Raw genomic sequence first — 15,997 nt, 5'->3', positions numbered from 1 at the left:
CCTAAAATAGAATATAGAATATGGTACCTAGCTTTTTTTTTTTTCATTTAGTTTAACTGCTTGCCGCCCGCCCAACGTCAAATGACAGAGGGACGGTGCAGCTCTCGTTCTGGGAGGATGTCATATGACGGCACCCCTGAATGGCCACTCCCGTGGGGACACACAACGTGGCGATCATGGCCGAGCTGTGTTTCTAGAATATGGCGTGACCCCGATCTCTGTAAAGAGCCGCGGCTCTTTAACCATGTGATCAGATGTGTCCAATTACAGCTGGTCACATGTAAATACCGAAGTGCCGTGAATTGGCTCTCCTAGCCTCACGCTGACAGAGTGTGTGGCAAGGAGTGCCGATCAGCGGCATCTCCTCACAGAGGAGACCTGGGCAGGTAATCAAGTCACTGATCATCAGTGCCCTGATTACAGGAAAGCACCAGGAGTGCCCATCAGTTCCACCAATCAATGCCACCAATCAGTGCCCACAAATGATGCCAGTCAGTGCCTGCTCATCAGTGCTGCCCATCAGTGCCTGCTCATCAGTGCTGCCCATCAGTGCCTCCCATCAATGCCCATCAGTGCTGCCTATCAGTGCTGCCCATCAGCGCCGTCCATCAGTGCTGCCTATCCATGCCGCCTATCAGTGCCCACCACTGCCACCTATCAGTGCTCACAAGTGCTGCATATCAGTGTCATCTAGCAGGGCCCATCAGTGTGGTATATTAGTGCCTCCTCATCAGTTCCCAAAAGTGCTGCCTCATCAGTGCCCATAAGTGCCACCTCATCAGTGCCCATATGAGCAGCCTATCCATGCCCATCAGTGCAGCCTGATCAGCACACATCAGTGAAGGAGAAAAATTACTAACAGAAAATAAGAAAAAAAAATGTTTCTTCAAAATATTCGGGCCTTTTTTCTTTTGTTTAGTAAAAAATAAAAATCCCAGCACTGATTAAATACCACTAAAAGAAATCTCTATTTGTGTGAAGCAAAAGATAAAAAAAAATTGGGTACAGTGTTGCATGACCTCTCAATTGTCATTCAAATTGTGACAGCACTGAAAGCTAAAAAAAAATGGCCAGGGCAGGAAGTGGGTGAAAGTGCCCTGTATTGAGGTGGTTAATCATTTGGTTTTTGTTTAGTGTTATTTTTAGATGTATGGAGAATGTAATGCTAACTCTATGTGTTCATTTAGAATGCCTACCACAAAGGCTTGTGAAAATTCCATGTAAACTAGGAAGCTGACCTCTAAGAAATGACTGCATTTTTTCATGATTCTGGACATTTCAGTCACAATGAATGTAACTAGTTATCTTAATGATTGCTAATGGCTGCAGAAAAGGCATAATGCATTACATCACTGTGATAACCACATTTCCTGGAGGGATGGCAGAGGGGGTTCCACTCCTGGTTCAGGAGGTGTAATATTATTAAAATAAATATCCTAACAAAGTTCCTGTATCTATTCCAGACATTACCTACTGCTATACCCAAATACTATTTCAAACAGATACACTCTCTCCTTACTAGATTTATATGGGCAAATAAACATTCAAGGATCAGAAGATCTCTGTTGACTTTACCTAAACGGTATGGCGGATTGGCGGTACCTGTATAAATACTATCAGGCAGCTCTTTGAGGCGCCTGATTAATTGGAGCTGACATGGGGATTGGAAAATCTGGCCTGGCTTAGAGCAGGCTCAGAGCAGGGCCTTATTGCAATGAGCCACTTGGTGCTTTAGGGACCTCCCAACCAGTACGAAGATACATCCATTGATAGGACCTACCCTACGTATGGGTTATGGGCTCTTTTCCAAAGGCAAATTTTCGGCAATAGACTCACCCTTGTTCCCTATTTTGGGGAACGCACATTTTGTACTGGGTATGAGGAAGGGATCCTTTGGAATATTGATTGACCAGGGGCTCTTTCAAGCTTCCCATTTTGTGACATGGGGATCATGGCCTACGGTACAGTAGGACTTGCATCATATCAATTAGATTTCTGGAGGGCGGTGCAGCTGAGACACTTTCTCAATACTTAAATTTTACCAAGTGGTTATGAACGCACTTTAACAACATTTGAAGAATATTGCAATGGGAGTAGCATATTGCACTAAACTCTCTCAAAGATGTATGCATTGTTGGTTGCACCTCCAGAGGATTTTCAGCTACCCTTCTTTAGGAAGTGGGAGATGGACTTGGATCAAGTCCTCTTGGAGGAGCAAAGAACCAAGATAATATACAATACGTTTGAATCTTCAATTTGCCTAAGAATGCAGGAGACAAACTTTAAGAATTTGTTTCAGTGGTAACGCACTCCAGCTTTCTTACATAGATGTTAACCAGATATATCAAATAGCTGTTGGCGCTGCAGGGGGTAAAGGTGGGACGTTAGTGCATATCTTTTGGTCCTGTCCCAGAATAGAGGGTTCTGAGAATTGCCCAAAAATTTAGTGACCAGGAGATCCCCGAAGATCCCCCATGAACTTTTGTACAAATCAATCAATATGTGCTTATTGCAAGAATATATATCAGCCTAAACTGATGAAGACATTTTTTTGGGGGGGAATATTTATTATAGCAAAAGGTATAAAAAAAGTATTTTTTTTTTTTCAAAATTGTTGCCCTTTTTTGTTTATAGCGCAAAAAATTAAAACCGCATCGGTGATCAAATGCCACCAAAAGAAAGTTCTATTTGTGGGAAAAAAAGGACACCAATTTTGTTTGTGTACCGCTTCACATAACTGCACAATTGTCAGTTAAAGCACCGCAGTGCTGTATCGCAAGAAATGGCCTGGTCATTCAGGGGGGAAATCTTCCGGTCTGTAAGTGGTTAAAGTGCACCAAACACCACTTTTCATTAAAAAAATGCATTTCCCAATTTCTATTAAATTTGGTAGTAAGCCCCCCATCATGTCTGGAATGCCAATAAAGAGAGGCAGACATTCCCATGTCACTATGAGGGGGCCAACAGTGTCTGTGTTCACAGGCAATGGTGGACCTGGTCCATCCTCAGGCAGGGCACGTTTGTCTCTGTTTAGTGATGTTGCCCATGCTATCCAATGTGTAAATATAATGCAGTAGCACTAATTACTCTAATAATAAAGTGCTAAGTGAATATATCAATAGAAAACAGATAACTGATATAAAGTGCATTACATTGAAATAGCATCTAAGTAAAAATCAATCAACTAGAAAAAAGTCCATAAAGATAGAAATATAATAAACTATAAACAAGTCCATATGTAAAGTGCATATACATCATGCATCCGCAAAGAATCTGATGATCCAGGGAGAAAATCTGTTTTTAGAACAACTGGACGATTTCATATGTAAACAGAGTGCAGGGGAATGATGGAGGGAATGATGACGATGAGGTCACTGACACCAGATAGAGCAGAGAAGGAAAGTGAGGGGGAGAAACAACCGCAATGAGGCAGGATGTCCTCCAGAGGCAGCCATCATGGAAGAGTAGAGCGCAGCTATCCTATTCCTGGCTCCTCCTCTTCTTGAGTGCCCCCATGGAGAGCCGCTCTCCAAGGGGGCACTCGTTCAGGCGCGTTACTGAGTCCTGCTGCTGCATCCATTGACATAGACAGCAGGACTTGCACCCACCCCCGACTTCCTTGTCACTGGATTTGATTGACAGCAGCCGGAGCCAATGGCTCCGACTGCTATCAATCTATCAAATGAGGACCAAAGACAGCGGCTGGTGTGCTCGTCCCCATTGCTGGAATGATCGGGTTCAGGTAAGTAAAATGGGGGCTCTGGGGGGCAGTTGCATCACAAAAGGTTTTTCATCTTATTGCATAATGCATTAAGGTAAAAAAACATGGGGGTTTACAACCCCTTTAAGCCCCGTACACACAGGCCGAATGTCAGGAGACATTGGTTGGTTGCAAAAAAAGCAGCCGACATTTGGCCTGTGTGTATGTCGGCCTGTCCGACAGAACCCGGACGCTTGGCCGGCATTTGTGGGACAAGCATGCTGGAAAACCAGCAGCTAACCGTCTCCTGATCAGCACTCTCCACCAATGGCAGAGAGCGCTGATCAGAGTGTTCAGGTGGGGGCTGTCCCCTTGTCAGAACACAACAGCTCAGCAGGGGAGATCGCTATACAAACTTCACATAGTTAGTGGATTCACAGTGTATTCCTATCTACTGAATAGCCATACTTCACTCACCGTATCTAGTGCACTTTTTGTAGCACATTGAATGGTAATACTTAACTGAGTATCTAACCGGTCTGCAACTTTGGAGACATGGATGCAAAATAGATTTGGAATTATTGCTTTTGAAAAAATGATGTCTTACTCTAGGGATTCAACTTTTAAACACTCACTACTTTGGCATTTTTGGCTAGGCTACTTGTCTTCTGTATCGATGCCCCTCTGATCTCCCCTCCCAAGACTTTCTGGGGAAAACCAGGTGTTGACAATGTTTTTGATCTCTACATACTGCTTTATTTTCTGAATGGGTGTCCCACTGGGACCTGTCAGTTTACTATTGCCTCTTTTATACACTTTTGTTTTAGTGGGTACTGCACACACACTCTTGGAACCGTATGATAATATGTGAACTGATAGATCTTTTATCCTCTCATTCAGTACCTACAGTAGTCTAAATATATCTCTTTCTCATATTACTATGTATGTGTGTAATATGTCTGAGCTGTATTTTGCTTTGTTTTGTTTGACCTGTTTTTATTATTTGGTTTGTTAAGTACCACCATTTTATTAAATGTTTTATCTTAAATTTACATCTCAGGCAACTTATATTTTAGGCATTTGATGTTTACACATTGAAGGAGCTTGATAAGGTGCTGGCAAAATCACTGCGGAACAAGATTTCATCTCATGAATTTAGCATGCATGACATTAACCAACAAGCATTAAGTAAGTCCTTTGTCTGTACCAATTCCAATTGCTCATGTACTGCATTGATAATGTGCTTGCTAAATGTATATTCTCAATATTTGGAAAATGTTATGATATTGGGAAGATATCTTATGGAGTATATTACACGTTTCTGAGATATTTGCAAACTCCCCTACACCGGAATACTACAGTATATATAACACATCTTTTGTGCTGATTTTTTTTTTTTTTTTTTACTGCAATGTTGCTTTAAAAGACCACTAGCACATTATAAACTGCTATTATTCAGCTGCATGATAAGTGAGCTTCTCTAGTGCTGATGCTTGCTAAAGTCAACAAAACATTATATCTTCATTTATTAAGCATTCGACAAACATGTTTCTTCACAGGAAACACGTTTGCAAAGAAAAGTTAGTATTCAGAAAGGTTTGCATCCCCTTTCTGAATATTAGAGCCTCCTGATTCTAGTTTTCATGTTTGTTTTAAATTTGGCCAATAGTCAGTTTTTTTTCCTCTGTCCACTGCTGCTCTTTTCTTCTTTGGCAGTAAAAACCTTAGCTAGTTTACATCAGTATCTTAGACTTTCTAAGTTTCCTACTATTCTTTACTGTATGATAGCTATAAATTCCATGACTTCTCCCAATATTCTTTCAATTATGCATTATATCATTATTATAAATCATAATAAATTAAAATATACTCTTCTTCTACTGCTTCATCTATCATTTACTGATTAACAGTAAGGCCCCTTTCACACTGGGACGGGAGGTGCGGTGGCGGTAAAGCGCCGCTATTTTTATCAGTGCTTTACCACAAATTTTGCTGCGCTATTTGGCCGCTAGCGGGGTGGTTTTGCCGGCGGTATAGCTGCGGTGTCCCATTGATTTCAATGGGCAGGAGCGGTGAAGGAGCGGTATACACACCACTCCTTCACCGCTCCAAAGATGCGGCTAGCAGGACTTTTCTTTTCCGTCCTGCTAGCGCACCGTTCCCTCAGACTTTCACACTGGAGAAACAGCAGCCGCTGTTCCAGGTCGTTTGGCAGGTTCTATTTTTAGCGCAATAGCGCCTGTAAACCGCCCCAGTGTGAAATGGGTCTAAATAGCAACACTCAATGCCAAACAGCAGCAGCTGCAAAAGCATTTAAAAGGAACCAAAAACACTTGATGCAAGCACTGTATTGCCTTGTATAATTTTTTTGTAATTCCACAACTTGAATAGGAAATCTAGTTTTTTGCACTGTGATGTAAAACGAACAGGGCAGATTTACAGAGGGCACACAGGTGCGCAATGAAAAAAGTGGACTGGAAACCTTACTTCAAACTTTTATCCCCAAAAAGAGATTACAGTGTTTGTAAAGCTGCTTTTTTTTTCTGAAAATAATAAACATGTTATGAAAATCTATAGTGCTCCTGCACTATCATTATAGGAAGGTAAAAACAAACTGCTACAGGAAAAATCCGTGGCCAATGGAATGTAAGATAAATAGTAATGTGTGGTGCTGCACTATTAGAAGTAAATGATAAATATGAAGAAGTAACTGAACAACAATCCTAAAAGTGAATCAATAAAGCATACAAAACTGTCCTAGTCAGGACAAAAATTCCTACAATCTATAAATAGGTGGTATATCATCAAATGTTAAATACACAAAAAAACAAAGGTACAGCAATCCTAAATCGCGAAGAGAACTAAAAATAGTCAATAGGTGCTAATAATGTAAATAATAGACATGTGCACACTGAAATATTTCGTTTCTGAATTTCGTTTTCGTCCAAAAAAAAATATATATATTTATTTACTCCTGAAATTTGTTTTTATTTATTTTGTTTCATTAAAAAATGCAGTCGTTCGGAAATCCGAATTAAGGTTGAATCTGTCATTGAAGGCTTATGGTGTCCATCGAATGTTCTAAGAAGATTCGACGAAGCAGCTAAACTGTACGACAACGCAATCGTACATTTCCGATCGAATGCTCCACCCACAAACTAGAGTAGAATTCTAATGTTGTATGACTAGTAATAATTATATTTATTAATTATTATTAGTCAGCCAACATTAGAATTCTTCTATAGCCTATGGCCGGAGCATTTGACCATACATGTCCATTTGTGGCTATCTATCTGTCTCTATAATGTCAAATCTTTTCTCTATATGTCGAATAATCTTGAACTAATAGAGTTAGGTTAGGCACATTCGACCACAGGTTTGATAGACATAGATTGCTATTGTCACCGTCATGTCGAATCTTCTATCAATATCGAACTGTTGTCGCAATGAAACTAAAATAAAGCATTTTTTATGTCGGATCTTTTGGATTTTGGATTCTGCATGTTCGTTATCGTTTGTTAAAATGAACGTGAAAATCCCAGAAATTTGGTTGAAAACAAATGCACATGTCTAGTAAATAATAACGTGACAATGTCGGCCAAGAAATCCTTGAGTGGCCTGTTCAGCTGTTGTATATATTGGGTCTGGCTGTTGGAACAGTTTTTGTGTGGATTATGTGACTACTAGTGCCTAAACCTACAAAGTGATATTGAGGAAGCCATAAGATGAAAACTACTTGGCTCAATTATTGCTGCGTACCTGCCTGGCTTGAATATAAAAAGCATCAGCCAAATCATCTTGATGCTGCCTGTTGACACTGGTTTACTGTATGAGGACTTTTTTTTTCCCCTATGTTACGAGCTAAGGAGACTGCCAGTGGTATCAGAGCTTGAATCATCAGACAATTGAGGGACACGCATCAACCATTCAGGAGATCTGACTGGGATACTGACAAAGTTGCCTCTCTGGAGTTGCCTGTTAATGGGAAAGACATACCCAATAAGTCATTGATCTAGTGAGTGTGAATTTTGAGAGGAGTGGAATCATAGATCTTAGATCTTCATAGAAGAGTTAAAATGCATCTTCGAGAGCCATATACTGGGCCAAAGAGAGGAGGACCCCTAGAGGTAGCTGGAACTATCTATCTGAGAGAGCCACTAGGTGGGAAAACCACAGGAGGGTCATTTTGAAGCCATTGGAGCCTACCAGATCATTCACATATGCTGTTACCTTACGGCAGTACGGTTAGAGGCCAATCTGCACATAGGAGTCACACCTACAGGTGCCAATAAATTATTCTTAACAATATAAAATCTGTTTACAGATTGTAGAATTTTTTGCACTGACCAGGACATTTTGTTTTTGCTTTATTGATTCACTTGTAGGATTGTTGTTCTTCATATTTATCATTTACTTCTAATAGCGCTGCACCAAACATTACGATTTAATAAACATGTTATACTTACCTGTTCTGTGCAATGGTTTCGCATAGAGTGGCCCTTAACCTCCTCTTCTGGAGTTCTCCCCTGACGATCTTGGCTCCTCCTTTTCTCTAAGCCGCTTGCTATGGGGGCATTCATGCGGGCTTGATCCCAATGCAGGCTGTGTGCCTCTATATAAACCCAGCACAGCTTGGCCCAACCCCTCTCTCCCTTAACTGACAGCAGAATCCATTGAAGAAAAGGGAGAGAGGGCTGCTGCAGACAAGCACTGCTCTGGATTGAGATCAAGCTTACATAAGTGTTTAAGGGGGGGACTGGGGAATCAGCTTTTGAACATTTTTTTTATACTAATGCAGAGAATGCATTAAGGTAAAAAAAACTTTTGCTTTTATAACCACTTTAACTGTCCGTTTTTGATTTGGAAAACACATCTTGGAGGGAACCTAATTAACATGTCTAACTATATCCTGGCTCGGCATAAAGATCTGCCAGATTCATGTTTTATGCAGAAGACTGTAAACAGGACATGGGGATATCTGCTATTGATCTAAGAAAGCTAATGATGCCAAGAATATACTAAGGAATTCCTCACAGTAAGAACCATTACTCTTTAGAATGCACTGACTCTGCAGATATTAATGCACAATTAGTATCAGAAATTTAAAAATGTTTGGATAATTTTCTAATCGCAAATTCAAATGTATAATTACATGGAAAATGGCATTTTGATTCAGGATTCATTGATTCATTTTGATTTTTGTTTTGCCTTCTTTTAGAATTAAGCTTAAATTTACATGAGGGGATACACCACTAGCTCAACAGATGGTGAGGAATATGAATGGCCTCAGCCTTGAACTCCTCCTAAGCCTTGCAACTCTGATACATTTTGCCCTGCCTACTTGGACTTAATCATAGGGGTCCTCAATAACAAAGTCCATGTGGACGGGGTGAAGTGCATCAGAGGGGCATGGCTTATGAGGAGTTTAAGGCTGAGGCCATTCACGTTCCTCTCCACCAGTTGAGGTAGTGGTGTGTTATGTCTCTCATCCCCTCATGCTTCACTGCTTTCTGGATCAAGCATAAGACCATCTGCACCCTTACATTGCTGTGAGACACCAGATTCTTTACCATAAGCAGCACTATAAGTGGTTACAAGTAAAATCTACTTCTTCAGTTTACACAGTTTTTGTGTGCAAATTGGGTATTTTAAGGCAGGGTAGAAAGATAATAACATTTGTAAAGTATTTATATTGTACATGTTCCAAATTGTAAGTTTTCCTATTTTCCAATGAAGATGTTCAAGTTTGCTGGAACATTACAAAAATTGCCTGGAACACTCTTGTGCTAGTCAACACAAAAATCCCAATCAAACTGTTTAACATTTCAAGTTACTATAGTTTTCTGTTGCATATTTTGCAAATATTTGCTAAGCCACATTGCCATGTTGAGGTACCACCTCAAAATGTGGACCCTAACATAAAACTATAGCACATGTAGTATATATTGTAACAGATAAGGCATGACTTGTAGGTAGCCCCATACCCTTTCATTGTTGGAGGAATTTTTTTTTTTGCACACATTTTCTGAAACAGATGCCCTGCAGAATAAAATTGTTGTAATTGCAATTTTTATGTCACATTATTTCCATATTGTCAGTAAAAAAATATACTCAAGTTAATGTTAGTGTACACAAACACAATATTTTCCCCAAAGGTTGTTAAAATATACAAGATGAGGTTGTATTGGGTTATTAACCACTCCTACGCTCCTAAAAATGAGGATTCTAGCAAAAAACATACTTTTTTTGCAAGAAAATTACATTTTATTACATTTTAATTGTTTTTTTAACAGAGACCCTAGGGAATAAGATGGCGGTTGTTGCAACTTTTTATGTCACAAGGTATTTGGAAACAGCAATTGTTCAAACGTGTTTTTGAATTAAAAAAAAAACACAAAATGTAGCCCAATTATTTGTATAATGTGAAAGATGATGTTACGCCGAGTAAATAGATACTTAACATGTCATGGTTTAAAATTGTGCACACTCGTAGAATGGCGAAAAAACTTTAGTACTGGAAAATGTCCAAATGTTCAGTTTACTTGTTTAGAGTTACAGAGGAGGTCTTGGAATAGAATTGTTGCTCTTGCTCTAACATTCACTGCAATACCTCGTGTGTGGATTGATCGTCATTTACATATTTGGGCTCAAGCTTCTGTGTGCGAGCATGTGGCGATGGGGGCACTTTAAAATAAAAAGATTTATTGTTTATTTTATTTTCATTTTTTTTATTATTACACCTTCCCTTTTTGATCACTTTTATTCTTATTACAAGGAATGTAAACATCCCTTGTAATAGTAATAGGATATGACAGGTCCTCTTTATAGAGAGAAGTGGAGTCAATAGGACCCCACATCTCTCCTCCAGGCTTTCCAGCTGAAAACATTGCAGTATTTACAACTACCAGACCGCACGTAACGTAGTGCCCAGGCCTCCGAGAGTCATAGAGACTGTACCCGGTATTCTCTATGGTGAACTTTGGCCGCCAGTGTATTCCTTCTCCGGTTCGCCAATCACACAGGCGAGCCAGTAGAAACACAGAGGGGGCAGCGGGAGGGGAACATCCCCTATAAACAGCTTCTATGATTGTTTTTACAGTGCAGGGATTCACCAGCTAAAAAATATATATCTAAATGATGCCTGCAGCTGAAGGCATCATTCAGATATCCCCACTCAAAGCTCAGGACGTCATATGACGTACTGTGGGCGGCAAGTGATTAAATACCAAATATGTCAAGCCTCAAAAATGTGTGTGCCCACAAAACAGCATAAAAGTTCAGTACCTAAAGTTAAAAGCCTTTACAGGGCTGGGTTCATACTACTTTGAGAAGATCACCAAATGGGTCGTATATACTTGTAAAACATACATGCTAACAGTAGACTGCATATATTTACCTTTGTGGCAAACCGTTTCTTTTTTTTGTAAAGTTTACATACTTCCAGGGTTTGTAAATACCTGCCTTCACCACCTCTTGCTGTGGTTTCTCCTTCCAGCTTATATGTCACTATGGGACGTACAAGACGGTGGGAACCACAGTAAATGGCCCATGTGCAGACAGGGTCACTTTTTAGTTCTAGTTAAAGTGAAGGCAATTAGAGAATACCTATTAACCTACAGAACCTCTGTGTTTTTTCTGCAGTTATCATAAGTGTCATGTAAATGCAACTTCTGTTTCATTTGTTTAATCCTTCTAACCTTCCACCACAACACAAGAGCAAGGAGAAGAAAAATTATGTTGATTACAAAGATACACAAAATACATTTTGCAAACCGCTCATGCGTGTCTTAAAACAGCTAAAAAAAACACAAGAAAGTTAAAGAACTCTAAATGAGGTCAAATTGCTATTTGATGATAAACTCTTAGTACCGTAATGGCTCAGTGGAAGACTGTAAAATTGTAGCTTGGGGCAGAGCGTTTCTATCAAAATGTGTTGTGTAATGAATTGGCTGGGAACGAAATAGCTGGGAAAGCTTTGATTTAAATAGTGTGCTTAAAATAGTAACTCAACATATGTCTCACTTTCCTGTGCTTACACAAAATATATAGGTTTTCAGGGTCAGCAGTAGTAATTAAGTGTAATCATAGTGTTAGAATCTGACGAACAAATGTAAATACTGTCCATTCATGAAGAAAAGATTGAGGGGGATTTACAGCCATGCATGCACTTTATATAATAAGTAAAATACATGTGCTAGATGTGAATATTGTTCAACAGAAACATTATTATAGCAATATGGAGGAGGCTTGTTATTAAACTGTCTTGCTGTTTTTTTGTTGCTGGCCATCAAATAAACGTATAAGGGGGCAGATCCTCAAAGAAATTACGCTTGTGTATCTGTTGATACGCCGCGTAATTTCAAATTTTGCGCATCGTATCATTGTTTTGGTATCCACCAAACAACATACGACGGCATCTTTGTAAGATCCAACAGGCGTACGCCTTAGTACGCCGTCGGATCTAAGATGCAATTTTGCGGCGGCCGCTGGGTGGCGTTCACGTCGTAATCCGCGGCAAGTATGCAAATTAGCTATTTCCGACGATCCACGAACGTACGAGCGGCCGTCGCATTCTTTTACGTCGTTTCCATCCGGATTTTTCCGGCGTATAGTTAAAGCTGCTATCTGGTGGCGTGGTCAATGTTAAGTATGGCCGTCGTTCCCACGTATATTTTTGGAAAATTTTCTTCGTTTGCGTAAGTCATCCGTGAATGGGGCTGGACACCATTTACGTTCACGCCGAAAACAATGACGTCCTTGCGACGTCATTTGGAGCAATGCACCCAGGGAGTTTTAATGGACGGGGCATGCGCAGTTCGTTCGGTGCGGGGACGCGCTTCATTTAAATGAAACACGCCCCCTACTAGCCGCATTTGAATTCCGCGCCCTTACGCCGCGAGAGATACACTACGCCGCCGTAACTTACGGCGCAAATTCTTTCTGGATTCAAACCAAAGCCAGGTAAGTTACGGCGGCGTAGCGTATCTCAGATACGCTGCGCCGGCACAGATCTTTGTGAATCTGCCCCCATGGTCTTTGGTAGCATGCTTAAAATGTAAGCCAATATCTACATTCCTTGCAGTCACCTCTGCTCCCCTCCTCTTACCTCAAGCTAGCAGGGAATAGTGTCCTCTTACCTGACCAGTTGCCCAGAGTGAAAAAGGAACATGTCAGTGCTAAGCTGATGTGTGCTGCAGAGCATTTGAGGTGCAGCTTCTACCTTCTTTTGGGGTTTTAGTAACACACGTGTGAGGAATAGAATATAATTTTTATGCTGCTGTGTGTTTAGCTTTATTCAGGGGATGCCAGTTCAAATCCCAGGGTGAAACTTCTATTGGCCTCCAAGATGGACAGCATTGGATCACGCTAAATGGGAAAGCTATACTCATCATATTCGTGGGTGGAGTGACAGAACCCAGCATAACATAATTGTGCTATTGTTACTTGCTTTGTACATATTTTTACATACTTTACACTACCAGACTTCCTTTTTATTACTTGGCTAAGCAGACCTTTTGTGTGTATTACTATATACACTCAGAGGCTCCTAGAAGTACTACTCTGTTAATCAAACATGCTTGTTTTGCCTTCATAAATACTTTTATGAATGTTAATTTTTGTCACTGGCACAATAAAAAAAAAAAAAATAGAAACGTGCAACGCAAATATACCCAACACAATAAGATTCGAGTATTATACACAAAATCCATTTATATAAATATAGATAAATGAATAAAGTTTTTTAAAAGTTCTTAGATAAAAGAAGTGAAGATCCCAGATGATGTGAAGCTGTGCATCAAGACAAATAAACAGATGTCTGAATCCGTACAACACTTCAAGCATAGATGTGTGTGGCCTCTCTCCTGACTTATATGACCCCTGAAAAAACAAGATTGTCATAAAAGCATGCCTGTATCAGGGTCAGTCATCAAAGTTACACCCAGGATGTAACATGTATGGGGGAGAGGAGCCACGCATGACGTCACCCGCGGCCATCTTTTTGGTTAGTTATGTATTTTGCTTGATCAAGCACTCGCTACTTGCACTTGGGATAAGTGCCAGATTTGAACTTTAGATTTTAACATTTTAATAAACTGTTGTCTAGCAGAGAGCACTATGGGGCAGATCCACATAGAAATGGATCGGTGCAGCGTATCAGATATACGCTACGCCGCCATATCTTACCTGGCTTTATTTTGAATCCAGGAAGATTTTGCGTCGTAAGTTACGGCGGCGTAGTGTATTTTTGGCAGCGGAATTCAAATCGGCGATTAGGGGGCGTGATTCATTTAAATGAAGCGTGTCCCCGCGCCGATTGAACTGCGCATGCTCTGTTTCAAAATTTCCCACTGTGCTTTGCGCGAAATGACGTCGCAACAACGTCATTTTTTGAACTTAGACGTGACTTGCGTCCATCCCTATTCACGGATGACTTACACAAAAAAAAATAAAAAATAAAAAATCGATACGGGAACGACGGCCATACTTAACAAGGCAAGTCTATCTATACGCCGCAAAATGGCAGCTTTAACTATACGCCGGAAAAAGCCGACTAGAGACAACGTAAGAGAATGCGTACGTTTGTGGGTCGTCTGAAAAAGCTCATTTGCATACCCAACGCGGAAAACGACGCAAACTCCACCCAGCGGACGCCGAAGTATTGCATCTACGATCCGAAGGCGTACGAAGCCATACGCCTGTCGGATCGAACCCAGAAGCCGTCGTATCTTGGTTTGAGGATTCAAACTAAAGATACGACGCGGGTAATTTGAAAGTACGCCGGCGTATCAGTAGATACGCCGGCATACTCTCACTGTGAATCTGGCCCTTTATTCTCTTTGTTTGTTTTATACCGGTTCCACTAACACCACGGAGGGATTATCTTGCTTCAGATTTATATTGGCCTTAAGGAGATTTGAAACCCTGGTATGGGCATGCTTGTATAACCATCCTGTTGGTTCAGGGGTCATATATGTCATGTGAGCAGCCACACACATCTATGGTGAAAGTGTTGCATGGATTCAGACACTTGTTTATTTGCCTTGATGCACAGCTTCACATCACCAGGGATCTTTATCTAAGAACTTTGATGAACTTTATTCATCTATCTATATTTATATAAATGCATTTTGTGGATAATGCATGACTTTTATTGTGTTGGGTATATTCCAGGGATATGCAATTATCGGACCTCCAGCTGTTGCAGGACTACAAGTCCCATGAGGCATAGCAAGACTCTGACAGCCACAAGCATGACACCCAAAGGCAGAGGCATGATGGGACTTGTAGTTTTGCAACAGCTGGAGGTCCGCTAATTGAAAATCCCTGCACTATTCCATTGTATATGTTTTGTTTTGAGACATTGTAATATTGGCCTTGAGTGTTCAGATGCAATTTAGTAGTAGGTTTGTTTGCGTTGATTATTTTCTGGTTTTAGTTGTAAAATAATATTTAAAGGGGTTGTAAAGGCTTCCTTTACCTTAGTGCAGTCCTCCTTCACTTATCTCATCCTTCGATTTTGCTTTTAAAAGTCCTTATTTCTTCTGAGAAATCCTCACTTCCTGTTCTTCTGTCTGTAACTACACACAGTAATGCGAGGCTTTCTCCCTCGTGTGGAGAAAGCCTCTTGAGGGGGAGGGGGCGAGCAGGCAAGTCAGGACAGTCTCTACTTTGCAGATAGAGGAAGGAGCTGTGTGTTAGTGGGCATCCTGACACTCCTGCTCGCCCCCTCAAGAGGCTTTCTCTACACCAGGGAGAAAACCTCGCATTACTGCGTGTATTTACAGACAGAAGAACAGTAAGTGAGGATTTCTCAGAAGAAATAAGGACATTCAAAAGCAAAATTGAAGGATGAGCTAAGTGAAGGAGGACTGCACTAAGGTAAAGGAAGCTATTTAGGGGGAAAAAAATACCTTTACAACCCCTTTAATCTTCAATGAACATTGTGCTATGATAAACTCAGCTGTTCTTCCTATTCCTGATCAACACAATCCCTTCAGTCCTTCAAAAAGCCACACCACACAAACTTCCAGTATTTACAATATTAATTTATATTCGAAAACTGTTTACACTTTTCCAACACTGCAGTAGTTGGTACAACCAGTCAGAAGTTATCTTTCATTTTCCAATCTCCACTACAAAATTAATGCTACGACCTGATGGGATGCAATAATAAATCACTGTTTATTTTACAACCTATTTTTCAAATGTAATTTTCAGTTACCTTATGTTTCTGCTCGCTAATATAAATTACAGACAGCTCCTTTTCTTCTCAGTATTTGGTTAATAAATTTTAGA

At 40.4% G+C, this 15,997-nt stretch overlaps 1 protein-coding gene across 1 annotated transcript in view; it reads left to right on the top strand.

Moving 5' to 3' along the window:
* Positions 1 to 15,997, top strand: part of BANK1 (B cell scaffold protein with ankyrin repeats 1) — a 421,880-nt gene that overhangs the window by 153,436 nt on the left and 252,447 nt on the right. The window contains exon 6 of the mRNA XM_040329952.1: positions 4,777 to 4,888. Within this exon, the coding sequence (XP_040185886.1) occupies positions 4,777 to 4,888 (112 nt within the window). The remainder of the gene's footprint in view (positions 1 to 4,776; positions 4,889 to 15,997) is intronic.

The sequence above is a fragment of the Rana temporaria genome, chromosome 1, assembly GCF_905171775.1.
Source record: "Rana temporaria chromosome 1, aRanTem1.1, whole genome shotgun sequence".
Classification (NCBI taxonomy): Eukaryota; Metazoa; Chordata; class Amphibia; order Anura; family Ranidae; genus Rana; species Rana temporaria.
Note: the sequence above shows the minus strand (reverse complement) of the source record. Positions and strands in the feature narration are given on the sequence as shown.